This window comes from Peromyscus leucopus, chromosome 1 (genome assembly GCF_004664715.2).
Source record: "Peromyscus leucopus breed LL Stock chromosome 1, UCI_PerLeu_2.1, whole genome shotgun sequence".
Taxonomy (NCBI): domain Eukaryota; kingdom Metazoa; phylum Chordata; class Mammalia; order Rodentia; family Cricetidae; genus Peromyscus; species Peromyscus leucopus.
Genome location: NC_051063.1, coordinates 117,252,256 through 117,266,349, shown reverse-complemented (window position 1 = coordinate 117,266,349; position 14,094 = coordinate 117,252,256). Strand labels below are relative to the sequence as shown.

Sequence of the window (14,094 nt, the reverse complement as noted above, 5' to 3'; positions counted from 1 at the left end):
TCTGTGTGCTCACTTTAACTTGAATATTTATTTTCAGGGTGTATTTCAAACAATCAGGGTAAAAGATTTTCAATATCATTTTGGTGAACAAGGGAACATCATCAATACACCTAACAATAGCTACATTCAGAAATTGCATTTTTGTACTTTAATATCAGACTGAAGTTTTTTTCAAAGATTTTATTTTAAGGTTAACTCTTCAAACAAGAATTATTTCCAAATGCATTTTTCCCTCTTACAAGCTGTAGTTTTATCAAGAATCATAATGTTATAGATGTGTCTGTGATCTGAAGAACTAACTGTGAAAGGAAAGGTATTTACGTTGGAGCAGACAAACCAGTCCATGGGTCATTACTGAATTTACCATAGTGAAGTGCAGTAACCATAAACTATGGAAAATACTTTTGAAAACTTTGCCCATAAACATCTAAGTTTATAACATGAGTTTAGTTTTTTGATCTTTCATAAGTTGTACTAAACATTTTGCAGATGTGAACATTTCATTATTAATTACTTTAAACATATATGCTGGTATAGAAATATATTAACTCCTTGGTTAAAAAAATGGTGCTTGCATAAACTCTTAACTAGCATTTGGACATTGTACAACATTTCCTCTTAAATTTGAATTGCTGTTTAATTCATTAACCCATTGAATTCTCTCAGAATCTGATTTATTTTTATAATTGAAAAAGTTATACCTTCATTGCTAAATTGATATCACTTCTGTATCAAGTAGGCATAAAAATTATAATTTTGTTTTTAAAGTACCTTAGGAACAGCTTGTTCATTGGCTAATATTTTTCCTTGTGATAACTAATATGTACATTCAATTAGTGATATAGACATTTTTGGAGATGTGTATCACTGGGGATGTTCATCCTTGTGAAAGCATCCTGTAATGCATACTTATATATTACTATACATTATTATTAATTATTATTAATTATTAGTATTATTATATGGTTCACAGAACAGTCAAACTGTATCAAATTGAGCACAAACTCATGAACAATGTGCTGTACTTATATATTAATGACAGCTATAGTATCATTAGGTGAGGGGAAATTTAATTCTGTTTTCATGTCATGTGACCACAATCATGTGTTTGATTAATCTTTGATTGAAATGTCACTATGTGGTTAAAGAATGTAGTTGAATATTTTATAATTTTAATAATACATTTTTATATAGAAAGGGTATTTAAGCAAATGAACATGCTTATAATATGTGACATATCTCCAGATCTCTATATGAGTTTATCTATACATGTGTTTATTTAGATAGACATAGAATAGAGTCCAGTGTTCCCAGTGCTATTATCAATAAAGCGATATAAGTTTAAAGGAAGCACAAGAGAAAATAATTTAGCTAAAAGTCTTAGTAAACCAGACATTTCTGAGGCTACTGCAGTTTTACAGTAACTCTCTTTTTAAAGAAAGTAAAAGGAGTACACTCTACAATAACAAAATGTGTAGTATAAAAAATATATACAAACATGGTCATTTATCATCAAGTATTATATATCATACACAATAATTTTCATCATCAAGAATTTTTTAGTTTGTCTCCATGTTATGGGACCACAGTCATATGCATGATTTTTTTTGAAATTCCATTATATGGTATATGAATGTAGATGAAAATTTTATAATTTTAAAAATGCATTTTGACGTATACAGAGGTTATTGATTCTAAGTGCATAGGCCATCTTGAAAGACCAAAAGCTTTAAAGAGGACCTCCAAGCCATGAATGCATGGTTGATAAGATGTACTGAAAAGATCACTAACTCAGTGTGGCCTCTGCACCCTCAGAGATTTTGTTTCAGAAGTTATAACTGGAAGTCAAAGGAACCAAACATATAAAGAATTAAAGCTACCCATGTGGTTCAAGTTGAGGCATGTTTGAAATTCCTTCAGTTGCTTTCTCTTTCCTTTGATAAACTACTTTTCAAGTCAAGAGAGAGTGGTTATTTATTATATCAAAGCAGAGATACTTTGTAATATTCATGTTTCTAGTAAAGGTGAACAATGTAAAGAAATGTCAGCCTAGTTTTGAACACATTCTTTTCCCATCATTCTCCAGTGTCAGCTGCACTTAGGTGTGATAATTTTGTCTGACTTATCTGGCCCTTGGTATAGACACTACATTATTATTTACTGAATTCTGGAGAACATTCTTTTATATTTTTCCATTCCACATTGCTAAAAACTTTATCAGTTTCCTTAGCTCAACTCTGAATCCATACCCCAATGCGTTGGCTCTCTCACAATGAATCAGGTCGAGATTATCAGCTCCTTCCATTAGTTTGTGGTTCTTATTATTTGTCATTAAATTTATATTTTAAAATTATTCTGTATGTTTATTAGTTCCTTTCTTATGAAACAGTGAAACTGGCATAAGAAGAATGAATTGCACCAGCTACTGTTCACACTATAAATTGCTCTTTGCTGTGTGTATTAAGACATGCATGTGAAATTAATTATTTTAATGCGTTTTATATAGCACACTTGGAAATAATAGGGGATGAATACTACATAAATAGAAAGTTTCACTTAAAACCTTTGGTTAAATTCAAACTTAAAAGTCACTGAAACAACAAAATAAAAATAGAAATGACTAATGCATACATCCAGCTTTTTAACACTCTGTGATGGACAATTTTTTTTTCATTTTTTTTATTAAACCAGTGGCATCCCTTTATTTAGTATATGATATAGATTGAAAATTGAGGTGAAACTATCTATGTCCAAGAGATGGCAACTGTTAATTCATGTTAGGAATTATTACAGAAGCTCTTAAGTACCAGTGTGCATGTCTTAGTGGTGATTAGGTTTTGGTCATCTTGACACCAGCTCGGGTCATTTGGGAAGAGGGAACCACAGTTGAGTAAATGCCTTCATAATATTGGCCCACAGGTGTATGGGAGCATTTTCTTGACTAATGATTGATGGGAAAGGGCCCAGTCTCTGTGGGAGGTGTCACCCCTAGGCAGATGTTGCTGGGTGTATAAAAGGACAAATTAAGGAAGCCCTGGTGAGCAAGCAGTGTTCTTCCATAGTTTTGGCTTCAGTTTCTGCATCCAGTTGTGGCCCTGAGTTCCTGCCCCAACAACCCTTCATGAGTCTACAAACTCTAAGGAATCATTTCCTCCCTAAGTTGTTTTTGCTCACTGTGTTTCTCATAGCAATGGAAAATAAAATAGGACAGTGTGTAATTGATAGGTTTACACATATGAAACATCAGCTTTAATTTTTAAAACAAAAATATAGTGACGCTATAGTAGATAATTATTTTTCCCTTTTTAAAAATGTTTGCAGATTTGTCTTCAATTTACTTTTAATGATACTCTCACATTTTGATAATGGACAATTTTTGTGATATTCTACTTTACACTATTATAAAATATAGATAATGTGACCACAACTACATTAATTATGAACATTTAGGTCTCTCTAGAGCTCTACTGTTTAAAATAGTAAGGAAATTTCTTTCTCATGTGGGAGTAATACAGTATTTTAGGACAAATATCCTAGTTAAAAAAAAACTCACCTGTATATCCTGCATCACTGTGGCTTCTTTAAATTCATAAAATGAAAACATTTTAATCAAAACATATGCCCATTAAAAAAGAGGATATTTTGAAGTTACCCTGTCTTCATTATTATTTTATAATGAACTGCAACCCCCAAATACAATGGAGAATTGAATGCTATAACTGATAATCGATTTCAAAAATTAATTGCTCTCTCCTGGCTATGGGTTCAGTGTGCGTTTTATAGCATATAGCTTTCCTCAGATTGAAAGATTAACTGCCTAACTTTGGAATCTGTCTCTTAAAGGGTGGGACTTGACAGTGATGATAGAAACTCCCAGATCCAGTATTTCAAGTCATATAACATCATGAAGGCATCCATAACTCACTTGCCATTTCTTTCTTTCTTGATTTGTTTATTTGTGTTTCTCTGCATGCTAGAGATGGAAACCACGCTTTCTACACAGATGCTAAACAATCATTCTGTTAATAATCATTTTTCAAAAGCATAAAGGGAGAGTCTCACAATGTCAGAACTAATTATAATAGCTCAAATTCAGTTTCCTATTGTTTATCATAAAAATAAATGTGGTATTTTAAGCTATGGTATGTATTTATTTTACAAAGGGAAATAAGATAGTATTAGATGTTTCAGGCCATGTTTTTATTTTATTGCTTCATAGAATTTCCAAAGCAATACAGACTAAGCCATCACTAGTTTTGGCACTCACATTTCCTGCCACCTCCTTGAATCAAGTCACCAAAACCTACCAGTCCTGAGCTGCAGATACTACATAGAATGAAACAAGTTCTCATCATTTAACGCCCACACCCTTACTCTACATACAAAAGCAGGTGTTTCATATTAAGAAATTATGCACTGGCATATTAAGCATTTGAAATTAATCTCAATGTCTTCTTTCAGACAGTGTTAGTCTCTGCTTAACAGTTGACTTCATCCATCTCATCAGTATTTGTAATTGTATCTGCAAATATCTGTCAGGCTAGAGGGATCTATTGAAATTTTAGTACATATAGATTGTAAAGATTAATTAGATTAATTGCAGATATTTAAAATGTTATAGGATTTTACTAAGTTAGAGAAAATGACAGTGAAGAGAAAGAGACCCCAAATTATAGGAATAAAGACACCATATGCAGTTGAAAATGTGAAAGCAAACAAAATGTCCATGGTATGGGAGTGTTTTAAAAATAATGGATTAATTATCAAAAGGAGGCCTCGGGAAATCAAACTTGCAAAACAAACTTGGTAAATTTTTCTGTCAAAGAGATAATGATATTATCTCATCATTATGCAGTCTAAGTGCAAATGGTTATAGCCATCCATTCACTCTTACTTCATTGTAACAAAAGTGACCATGGTTTTAATAGTAATCCAGGGTTTATTAAGCATGGCAGTATGTATTTTCATACTTCTTTTCCTTTTTCTTGTTTGTAGTTTAATTACCATGTAATTGACTAAAATGTTTGTGGATACACATAGTGTTATCTTTGGATTCTTTTGTAATAAGATTTAACACTTTAAATTTCTCTCTGACACCATTTTGTTTATATCTCACAACTTTTGTTTCATTTTTTTCATTGTTATACAGATATAAATACTTTTAATTGTCATGTTTTATTGTTTTGTCCTTGCAATATTTGGAATTATTCTGATCGGCTTCTGAATATGCAAATACTTTCAAATTTATTTTGGTTATTTATATAGAACCAAAATTTGTTTGTTTGAAAATCTTCTGATCAAGCTTTAAACATGTGGGCTGAAGGAAAGCACACTCTGTCAAATTTTTAAATATAAAAATTTACAACTACATTTTTTTTTTACCAAAAATATATTTTTTCATTATAATATATACGGATTATGGTTTATTGTCCCTCTACTATTCCCAGCCCCTCCACACAACTCCTCCCATCTAGATCAACCACCCTTTCTGTCTCTCATTAGAAAACAAACAGGGGGCTGGAGAGATGGCTCAGCCATTAAAGGCTAGGCTCACAACCAAAAATATAAGAAAACAAATAGGCTTCTAAGGGATAATAATATAATATAATATAATATAATATAATATAATATAATATAATATAATATAATATAATATAATATATACAATACAATTAATATAACAATATAATATAATTAATATAATATATAGTTAATATGATAAACAAAGACAAACAGATCAGAATAGGACAAAACAAGCAAAAAGAAAGGAGCTCAAGAAAAGGTACAAGAAACAGGTATAGATGAGCAGACTATATGCTCAGGATCCCATAAAAAACACTTGACTGGCAGCCATAACATATATGCAAAGGACTTAAAAGCTTAAGAAAAATAGCAAAAAATAGTAATAAAATAAAAAAAAGATAAAGTTAAAAAAGAAGCCTGATATGACATTATGAGAGAAGGAACTTCCAAAGACGCCACTGAGTTTATTTTCCATTGGCCATCTATTGCTGGGCATGCAGCCTACCTTAAGATTCATTTGTTTCCCCAGTGAGATACACTTGGAGAAATTAAATTTTCATGTGCAAATGGTTATCAACTGGAGATAACTTCTGGGTTAAGGTTGGAGGCTTGCTGGTGTTCACTTCTCCTTTCACTCCAGGAACCCATCCTGCAAACCCTGTGCATGCTGCCATAGTCTCTAGGAGTGCGTATGTGCATCAGTCCTGTTGGCTTTAGAGGGCCTTATTTTCTTGGTGTCCTTCATCCCCATTGGCTTTTACATTCTTTTTGACTCCTCTTCCTCAGGGTTCCTGAGCCCTAAGGGGAGGAATTTGATGGAGACGTCCCATTTAGGGCTGAGTATTTCCAGGTCTCTCACTCTCTGAATATTATCTGACTTTGGTCTCTGTATTTCTTCCCACCTGTTGCAGGAGAAAACTTCTCTGATTATGGCTGAGAAAGGAACTGATGTCTCAATTTAGCAGACTGTCACTGGGAGTCATTTTATTGCTGTGTTACTTTAGCAAAACAGCAGTGTTTGGTTTTACTCAATGTCCCTGGACTATCTAGTCTCAAGTTTCTAGTCACCCAGGAAGCCTCATCTATGAGATCCATCTCATTGGATGGGCCTGAAGTCAGATCAGATATCGGTGGGTTAACTCCCACAAGCCTTGCTCCACCATTGCCCTAATCTGTCTTGTAGGCAGGATAACTTTGTAGATAAAGGGGTTGTGTCTGGCTTCCTCATCCCCTTCTTCCATCCCACTCCACAGCTGGAAAGTTTGGAACCTTTATGGGCAAGTATGAGGAAGTCAGGTCATTTAGGAGAACGTTCGAGATGGGCAAGGCAAGTTGAGATGACAGATCCTGTCTCTGTATTCACTTGATCCTCGAGTGCGAAAACTTCACTTTCCACTGTGAATGTCCATCCACCTGGAGTGTCAAGTTGGCAGGATTAGAACAATCATGGTAATCTCTGGATATTTGTGTGAAGGATTTTATAAAGAAGTTGAGCTAAGGTGAAAAAGCCACTCTGAAAGTATCACCATTCCATTGCTGTTGTCTCAGAATGAATGAAAAGGGAAAAGGAGGTGAGCAGCCACACTTGTTGCTCCCTGATCCTTGACTGTGGATGTGATGACATCTACTCCCTCAAGCTCCTACAGTCATGCCTTTCTTACCATAATGCACTATGCCCACAAAGTATAAGAATAAAAAAAAAAAAAAAAGATTTGGTTGAAAAGTATGTATTCACTACCACCTTAAAATTTACTGAGACAATTTTTTTTTTGCCTAGGATATGGTCTACCTGGTGTGATATACACATTTGAAAAGATTTTTATTTCACCATTACTAACTAGTTGAAAAATAAATAACAAATGCAATAGTTTTGATTGGTTAATGGTAATGTTTAAGATTTTAGTACATTTATGGCCTTTCTGTCTACTTAATTTGTTGAAATCAACTATAGTTCTAGGTCTATCTGTCTTTGAAATGTTATACATTTTTTATTTCCTATGCATTAAACCTTTAACTGTGTTTACTTTGAATTTAATAGAGATATGGTTGGGTCTAAATATATCAGTTTAATCCTACTAATTTCACTTATTTATCATTTTGTCATCTACATTTCTTCGGATTGAATGGGTATTTTTAAGAGAGCATTTTCTCCAGTATTGGCATATTCATCATGCCTGTGTCTTTATTTCTTTCAGAAATAACTTCTTTAGACAGTTGCTTCCCAAACTTTTTTGCTGAGCATCGCTGGGTAACTATAGAAAAGCAAGGTCCTGAGCCCATTCCCAAGTCCTCAGTTTTGAAACTCTTGGGTCTGTAGAGCTGTCTGAGTTCTGTGAAGGTCTTGTAGTGATTGTTACAGAGCCTAAAGTGGAGGAATTGTATTCAAGCTATGCACTGCACCTCACTGTTTTTTATACTCTCCTTTAAGCCTCTTGTATCCCTTTATGTGCCTCCATCCCCTCTTCATCCATGGTTCTGCTGCTGGCCCTCATTCGCCTGGCTGTACACCTACTTCCTAGTTTTTCTTTTGTTTTTGGTTTGTTGCAAAAGTCAAGGAAGTGATCAAGAAATTAGAAATTATACAAAACCATGCTTTATATGTACCCATAGATTTGCATAGCCTGAGACATCCTGAATCAAATAATGAAGATAATCCCCAAAGACATGTCTGCTAGTCAGTCTGATTGTGACAATTCCTGTACCATGGCTTTCCTCTCAGATGACTCTCTGCTGTGACAAGTTGACAACTAAGACTAAGCAGGACAGCATCTGGTAACATTTTGCTTCTTCCTGAGGAATTTCCTTTAACCTTCCTTGCAGTGATGGCTTTTTTCCCCCAGTAAATTCAAGTTTTGCTAGAATTTTTTTTATTCTGTTCTCATTTTCAAAGATGATTCTCTAAAGTGTATGGATGGTTTGTCGTACAATAGTTGACATTTTGCCTTGTTGGCATTTTAAGATGTCACTCCACTGCATTCTTACATGCATATTCTGAGACAAATACTAACTGACAACTTTGCCCATCATCTTCTCTTTTTGATGTGCAATATGTGGGTTTTTATCCCCTTCTAGGTACAGCATTTTCTTGAAGTTCATGTGATTCTTGGATTTAATGGTTGTAAGGGTTTTTTTATGTCAAATTTGAGAGATGTTTGGTAGCTAATTCCTCAGCTTTATCCTAGTCTGTCTTCTCTCCCACCAGAGTACCAGTTACATATATGTTAAAATATTTGTTGTTATTCCCAAGGCCACTGGCAATATTTTTCTCAGCCTTTGTTCTTTGTAGAATTTGATTTGGATAGATTATAATGTTATGATTTCAATTTTATTTCTCTTTTGTTTTTGAAGTATGGTGATATATTGTGTACCCTAATAAACTTGCCTGAGGATCAGAGGAGAGAGCCAGCCACTAGATTAGACATAGAAATCAGGCTGTGGTGGCACACACCCTTAATCCTATCTGGACTCAGGAAGCAGAAATTCATCTGGATCTCTGTGAATTCAAGGCCACACTGGAAACAGAAGCAGGCAGTGGTGGCACACACCTTTAATCCCAGTACTGGTAAACACATATGCCTTTAATCCCAGGAAGTGATGTCTGGGCAGACAAAGGTATATAAGGCATGAGGAAACAGGAACTCATTCTCTTTTTTTTTTTTTTTTTTTTTTTGGTTTTTTTCGAGATCGGGTTTCTCTGTGTAGCTTTGCGCCTTTCCTGGAGCTCACTTGGTAGCCCAGGCTGGCCTCGAACTCACAAAGTTCCGCCTGCCTCTGCCTCCCAAGTGCTGAGATTAAAGGCGTGCGCCACCACCGCCCGGCTTTTTTTTTTTTTTTTGGAATTCATTTTCTTTAAGCTGAACATTTCTTAGAGGTAAGAAATAGTGGCTGGCTCTTCTGCTTCTCAGATCTTTCAGCTTTCACCCTGATATCTGGCTCTGGGTTTTTTATTAAAAGACCATCTAGATTCAAACAACATTGAAGGTCTATTACTGTATTGTTAACCTATCTAGTGTACTCTCCACTTTAAAACATGTATTCAATCCTAGGAAATGTACTTATGCCTACTTAAAAAAAAAAACCTTCCATTTCCTTTGAGAAAAATGACTGTACCCCTGTTTTGCATATGGCTGTTCTCTTTCTACCCCCTTCACACAACCATTTTTTTTTTCTGTTTGCACACAATACTAGTGTCCAAATTCCATCTAGTTATAATACTTGCATTCTATTCAGGCCCATGCTTCATGTTAAATTTTAACTTAATCATCTTCTTAAGAGTCCTATGTCCAATAATAGTAACAATCTGAGGCACTGAAGTTAGGATTTCAGCATAAGAATGGAGGAAAACAAATCAGTCTATAATACTCCCAAGTAGATATTGCCTTGCTTTTAGATTCCTGAGTTTGTGTGTGTGTGTGTGTGTGTGTGTGTGTGTGTGTGTGTGTGTGTGTGTGTGTGTATGAGAGAGAGAAATGGGGAGGGGTGGTGCATGCTGAGCACACGGTATAACATTCACCTACATAGCCAGGCCCTTCTGACAACATTTAAGTTCTGCCCATTTTAAGATTTGAATTTTAACTTTTTTCTTCCATACTATATTAGATTTGTTTCACCATGCATCTCCACTACTTTGTTTCACTTTGCTCTTTGAAGCTTGCTGTGTGATTTCTTAGTACAGAGGTATGTCAATCTGAAGTTTAAGGTTAATTTTATCAACATCTCCACTAACTACCCTTTGCAATTAAGGGGACACTTAGGGACAATGGAGCACAGGTTTTTCCATTCTGGTTTGTGGTTTTATGAATTCTTCACAGTCCTCTACAAACTTTGAGAAGTGCTTAACCTGCTATCTCTTGTAGTCCTTTGACCGAATTTATGTGGTGGAAAATGACCGGATGATTTTTCAGCCAAGGATTTGAAGTTTCTACTTTCCAGAACTTTGGAGCTTCTTGCTGTAGACTTCTTCTTCCTTCCTTCCTTCCTTCCTTCCTTCCTTCCTTCCTTCCTTCCTTCCTTCCTTCCTCCCTCCCTCCCTTCCTTCCTCCCTTCCTTCCTTTATTTATCTATCTCCCTATCTCTTCTTTATTCTGTCATGTGGATTATAACTTCTTTGGCCTCTACAAACTTCATTTTTTTTTTTTGTCTTTTTATCCCCGTGAGACTTTTGAGGTTTTGCACACTGTTCTTTGGCATACAGATTGTTGCTGGGCAATAAGCAATAATAAATCTAGGGTTAATATGTTTTCTTTATTTTTCCCCAAGAGAGCATATTTATGTGTTTAGTTTCTGAAACACTTGCTTCACACATTTGGGGATATTTGATGAAATGAAGTATTTGAAAATCTTATGCATGTATAAGGTGTATTTTGATCACATTCCCCTCCCACTCCTCCCATGTCTTCTCACACTCACCTTCCCCTTCCACATTTGTGTGGACCTCCAGTGGAGCCCAGTTGACCTAACAGGGACCAGACCTTTAATGAAAACTGTCTCTCCCTCTCCTCCATCCATCAATTGTCCGTAACTCCTCAGCTCAAGGTAGTGGTTCTTGAAGCCCATCTCCATGCTACAGTGTTGACTTGTCTGTTCTCGTGTAGGTCTTGTGCGGACAGACACAGCTGCCATGAACTCCTAAGTGTAGCCGTCCTGTCTTGTTCAGAAGAGTTTTACCCCCAGTTCTCCCTATACTCTGGCTCTTAAAATCGCCCGTTCTTCCATCCTGGCCCCTAAGCCTTAAGGAGAGGGTGTGTGATACAGATGTCCCATTTGTGAGAGAGAACTCCACAGGCACTAATTTTCTGCATTCTAACCTGTTGTAAGTTTCTACATTAACTAACAAGCATTGCACTTGTTAGCATTTCCTGCTGAGTTCTGAGATCTGAACTAATTTACAGGTATAAAGATATTAATTGAGTGGGCAGATTAGTGCTATGTCCATTTAGCAGATAATAGTAGTGAATTCATCCCTAGAGCCTATGAGCTTCCCTGCCATGGTATCATCACCAGATTTACAATACTAGATATGCATTTTTTTTCTGTGAACTGGGCCTTAAACCTAATCTGAAAGCAATTGTTCACACTTTTTTTTTTTTTTTTTTTTTTTTTTGCCATTATTGCAAGCATGGTCATATCTTGCCTCACTGGTCCTTATTGTAGCTCTCAATGTTTACAGTTGGGTAAGAGTGTGGATAACATTTATCTCCAGCAACCTACATAGAATCAGAATCTTTTTGGACTATGAAAACTATCTGTCAAGGTGAAAGCTTCCTAATTAGTAGCAACTTGATTTCTCTATTTCCTGTGACCAAAGTATATAGTTTCTTCAGCAATATCAGCTTACCATTAAGATCTGGTGAAAAGCCAAGAGCAGTGACAATAGCCTTCATTGTTTTGGGGGTCTCAGGACTCCCCTGTCCAACATCTCAGGAAAGGCTTCTCAGACCTGGCATTAAGATTTTTATTTGTCAACCTGTCTCTTCTTGGAGTAGCGTGATTCCTTGTGTACAGTAACAATTAAGCTTTTCATATTATTATATAAACTATATAATATATATCATATATATATGAAGTTTATACAATATTAGGTTTGTCATAATTGCAGGGTTGGAGATCAAAATCAGGGTTTCACACATGCTAGGTAACAGCACTAACACTGAGTTGCACCCAAAGTCCTTTTTCTGGTTCTTAATGGAAGAGGATGTTTCCATTTTACCATCATGAATGCAAATAATTATTCTGTTTCATACTTCTTAGTTTAATTTTCAAAGTGAAAGTCTTAATAAAAATGTTTTCTGTATTTGTATCTTTCCATAAATTCTGGTCTCTGTCTTCTGCCCCACATTATGCTGGGGTAATGAGGGCTCCCTGCATTTGTCTTCATTGGGGTAGGTAATGTTAAACATTTGATATCCTAGAAGGAAGCTAGTGCATATCAGTAAACCTTGGAGGAAGAGCAAACTGAAATATTTCATTCTTGGAATTTATTTCTTCTATTTGTTAAAGATGCATGGCTTTAATTACTGAAGGATGTTTTATGTTGGAGAATAATTAAAACCCATTTGTCATTTCTCATGGATACTGCAGTGAATATATATTTTTTCCAGGTGCATAAAAATGTTGCTTTCCAATTGGTAATGGCTTTTCAGTCTCTTTATTTTTAAAACTACATCTCATGCAACTCCATGTAAAAAGTCTAGAACAGTATTTATAAAATGCCAATTAAAGAATTGTCATCTGTTCACTCTTTGTCTTTGTATGGTGGTTACCAGTGGCATGTAGTGAAAATACAAGACACACTGAAAAATTTCCATCAGCCAATTTATGCTCATAGTTAAATTTTTCTAAATTTAACTATGAATAGCTAATTTGAAAGTTGTTCTAAAATGTAAAGCAGCAAGAAATTAACTTTTCCAATACCTAAACCTATGTTGGTACACCTCAGTGCTCGTCATGTTCTGCCAAGTTTTGTACCTGATTTCCCATTTCTTCTCTTCTCTTTCTAGGAAAACAGTTGGAGTTTTCTGCTGTGGACCAAGTTCGATTTCCAAGACTCTTCATAATTTGAGTAACCAGAGCAACTTATATGGGACAAAATTTGAATACAATAAAGAATCCTTCAGTTGAAGCCTTGGAGACTAATCTTTTGAGGACGCTAAAGAAGGAACAGTGCAATTTCTAAGACTTGGAAACTAAGCTGAATCAAACAATTCTGCTATGCCAAAGAATATCAAGATTTCATTATTTATGATTATTTAAAATGAGAATGCAAAGAATGTGGCAAAATGACATGTTTCATCTAGAAGCCAAAGAGGCCCTGAAGAATATTTGGTGTGGTGATTCACATTTTGATGGCAAAATTAAAAGAATGCTGTTAGATGCACACTGTTGATTTTTATGGGAAATTCAAGAACTCTCTTGCAAGGAGCTGAACTTGCTTACTTGGAATCTGATAGCTGCAGTCCTCTCTAAATTGTTTTTGGTTGAACAGATTCAACTTTGAACAAAATTAAAAATTCATTGAAACTCAGACTCCATTTTCTACGTTGTACCTAAGTGGAGTAGCTTTAATTTGGAAAGGATCCAGGCAAACACTTGGAGTTTGAAACTGCAGCACCAAACTTTCTATTGATACGGGTACCCCATGTCCACTGCTAATCTCCTTTACTAACTCTGTCGTCTCCCTGTATTGTTTGTGCTCTACACGCTCCTGAGCCTTCTCCCCATGTTGACTCAGTATCTACTTTCTCATTTTTTGCACCTTATTCTCTACCAGGCAAATCTGCACTCCATCAGCCAACCTTCGACACAGTGATTTAATAGAACTATTTTATCACTAATTTGCTCAACTGAATACTGTTGCAGAGTAGTGAAAACTGTAGAAGGCAGCCTCCGAAAGTGCTTTGTTTAGTTTATGCTTGGGCCCCAAAGAGCCTTGTATCTTGCAGCAAACACTGAAGCACAAGCCCAATCTCCTTCGTCTTTCTTTGCTTTCAGCTAGAGATGTTGAAGTCACGTTCCTGAAGTGGGACCCTCACTTTGCTATCTAGAAAAGTGGAACTGCTTCACTATTTATTC

At 35.4% G+C, this 14,094-nt stretch overlaps 1 protein-coding gene across 4 annotated transcripts in view; it reads left to right on the top strand.

Annotated features, from left to right (window-relative positions):
* Positions 1 to 13,546, top strand: part of Nox4 (NADPH oxidase 4) — a 136,380-nt gene extending 122,834 nt beyond the window's left edge. For all 4 annotated transcript variants that reach the window (XM_037197659.1, XM_028856725.2, XM_028856724.2 and 1 more), the window contains one exon: positions 13,023 to 13,546. In XM_037197659.1, the coding sequence (XP_037053554.1) occupies positions 13,023 to 13,079 (57 nt within the window). In that variant the 3' untranslated portion in view covers positions 13,080 to 13,546. The remainder of the gene's footprint in view (positions 1 to 13,022) is intronic.
* Positions 13,547 to 14,094: the final 548 nt, after the last annotated feature.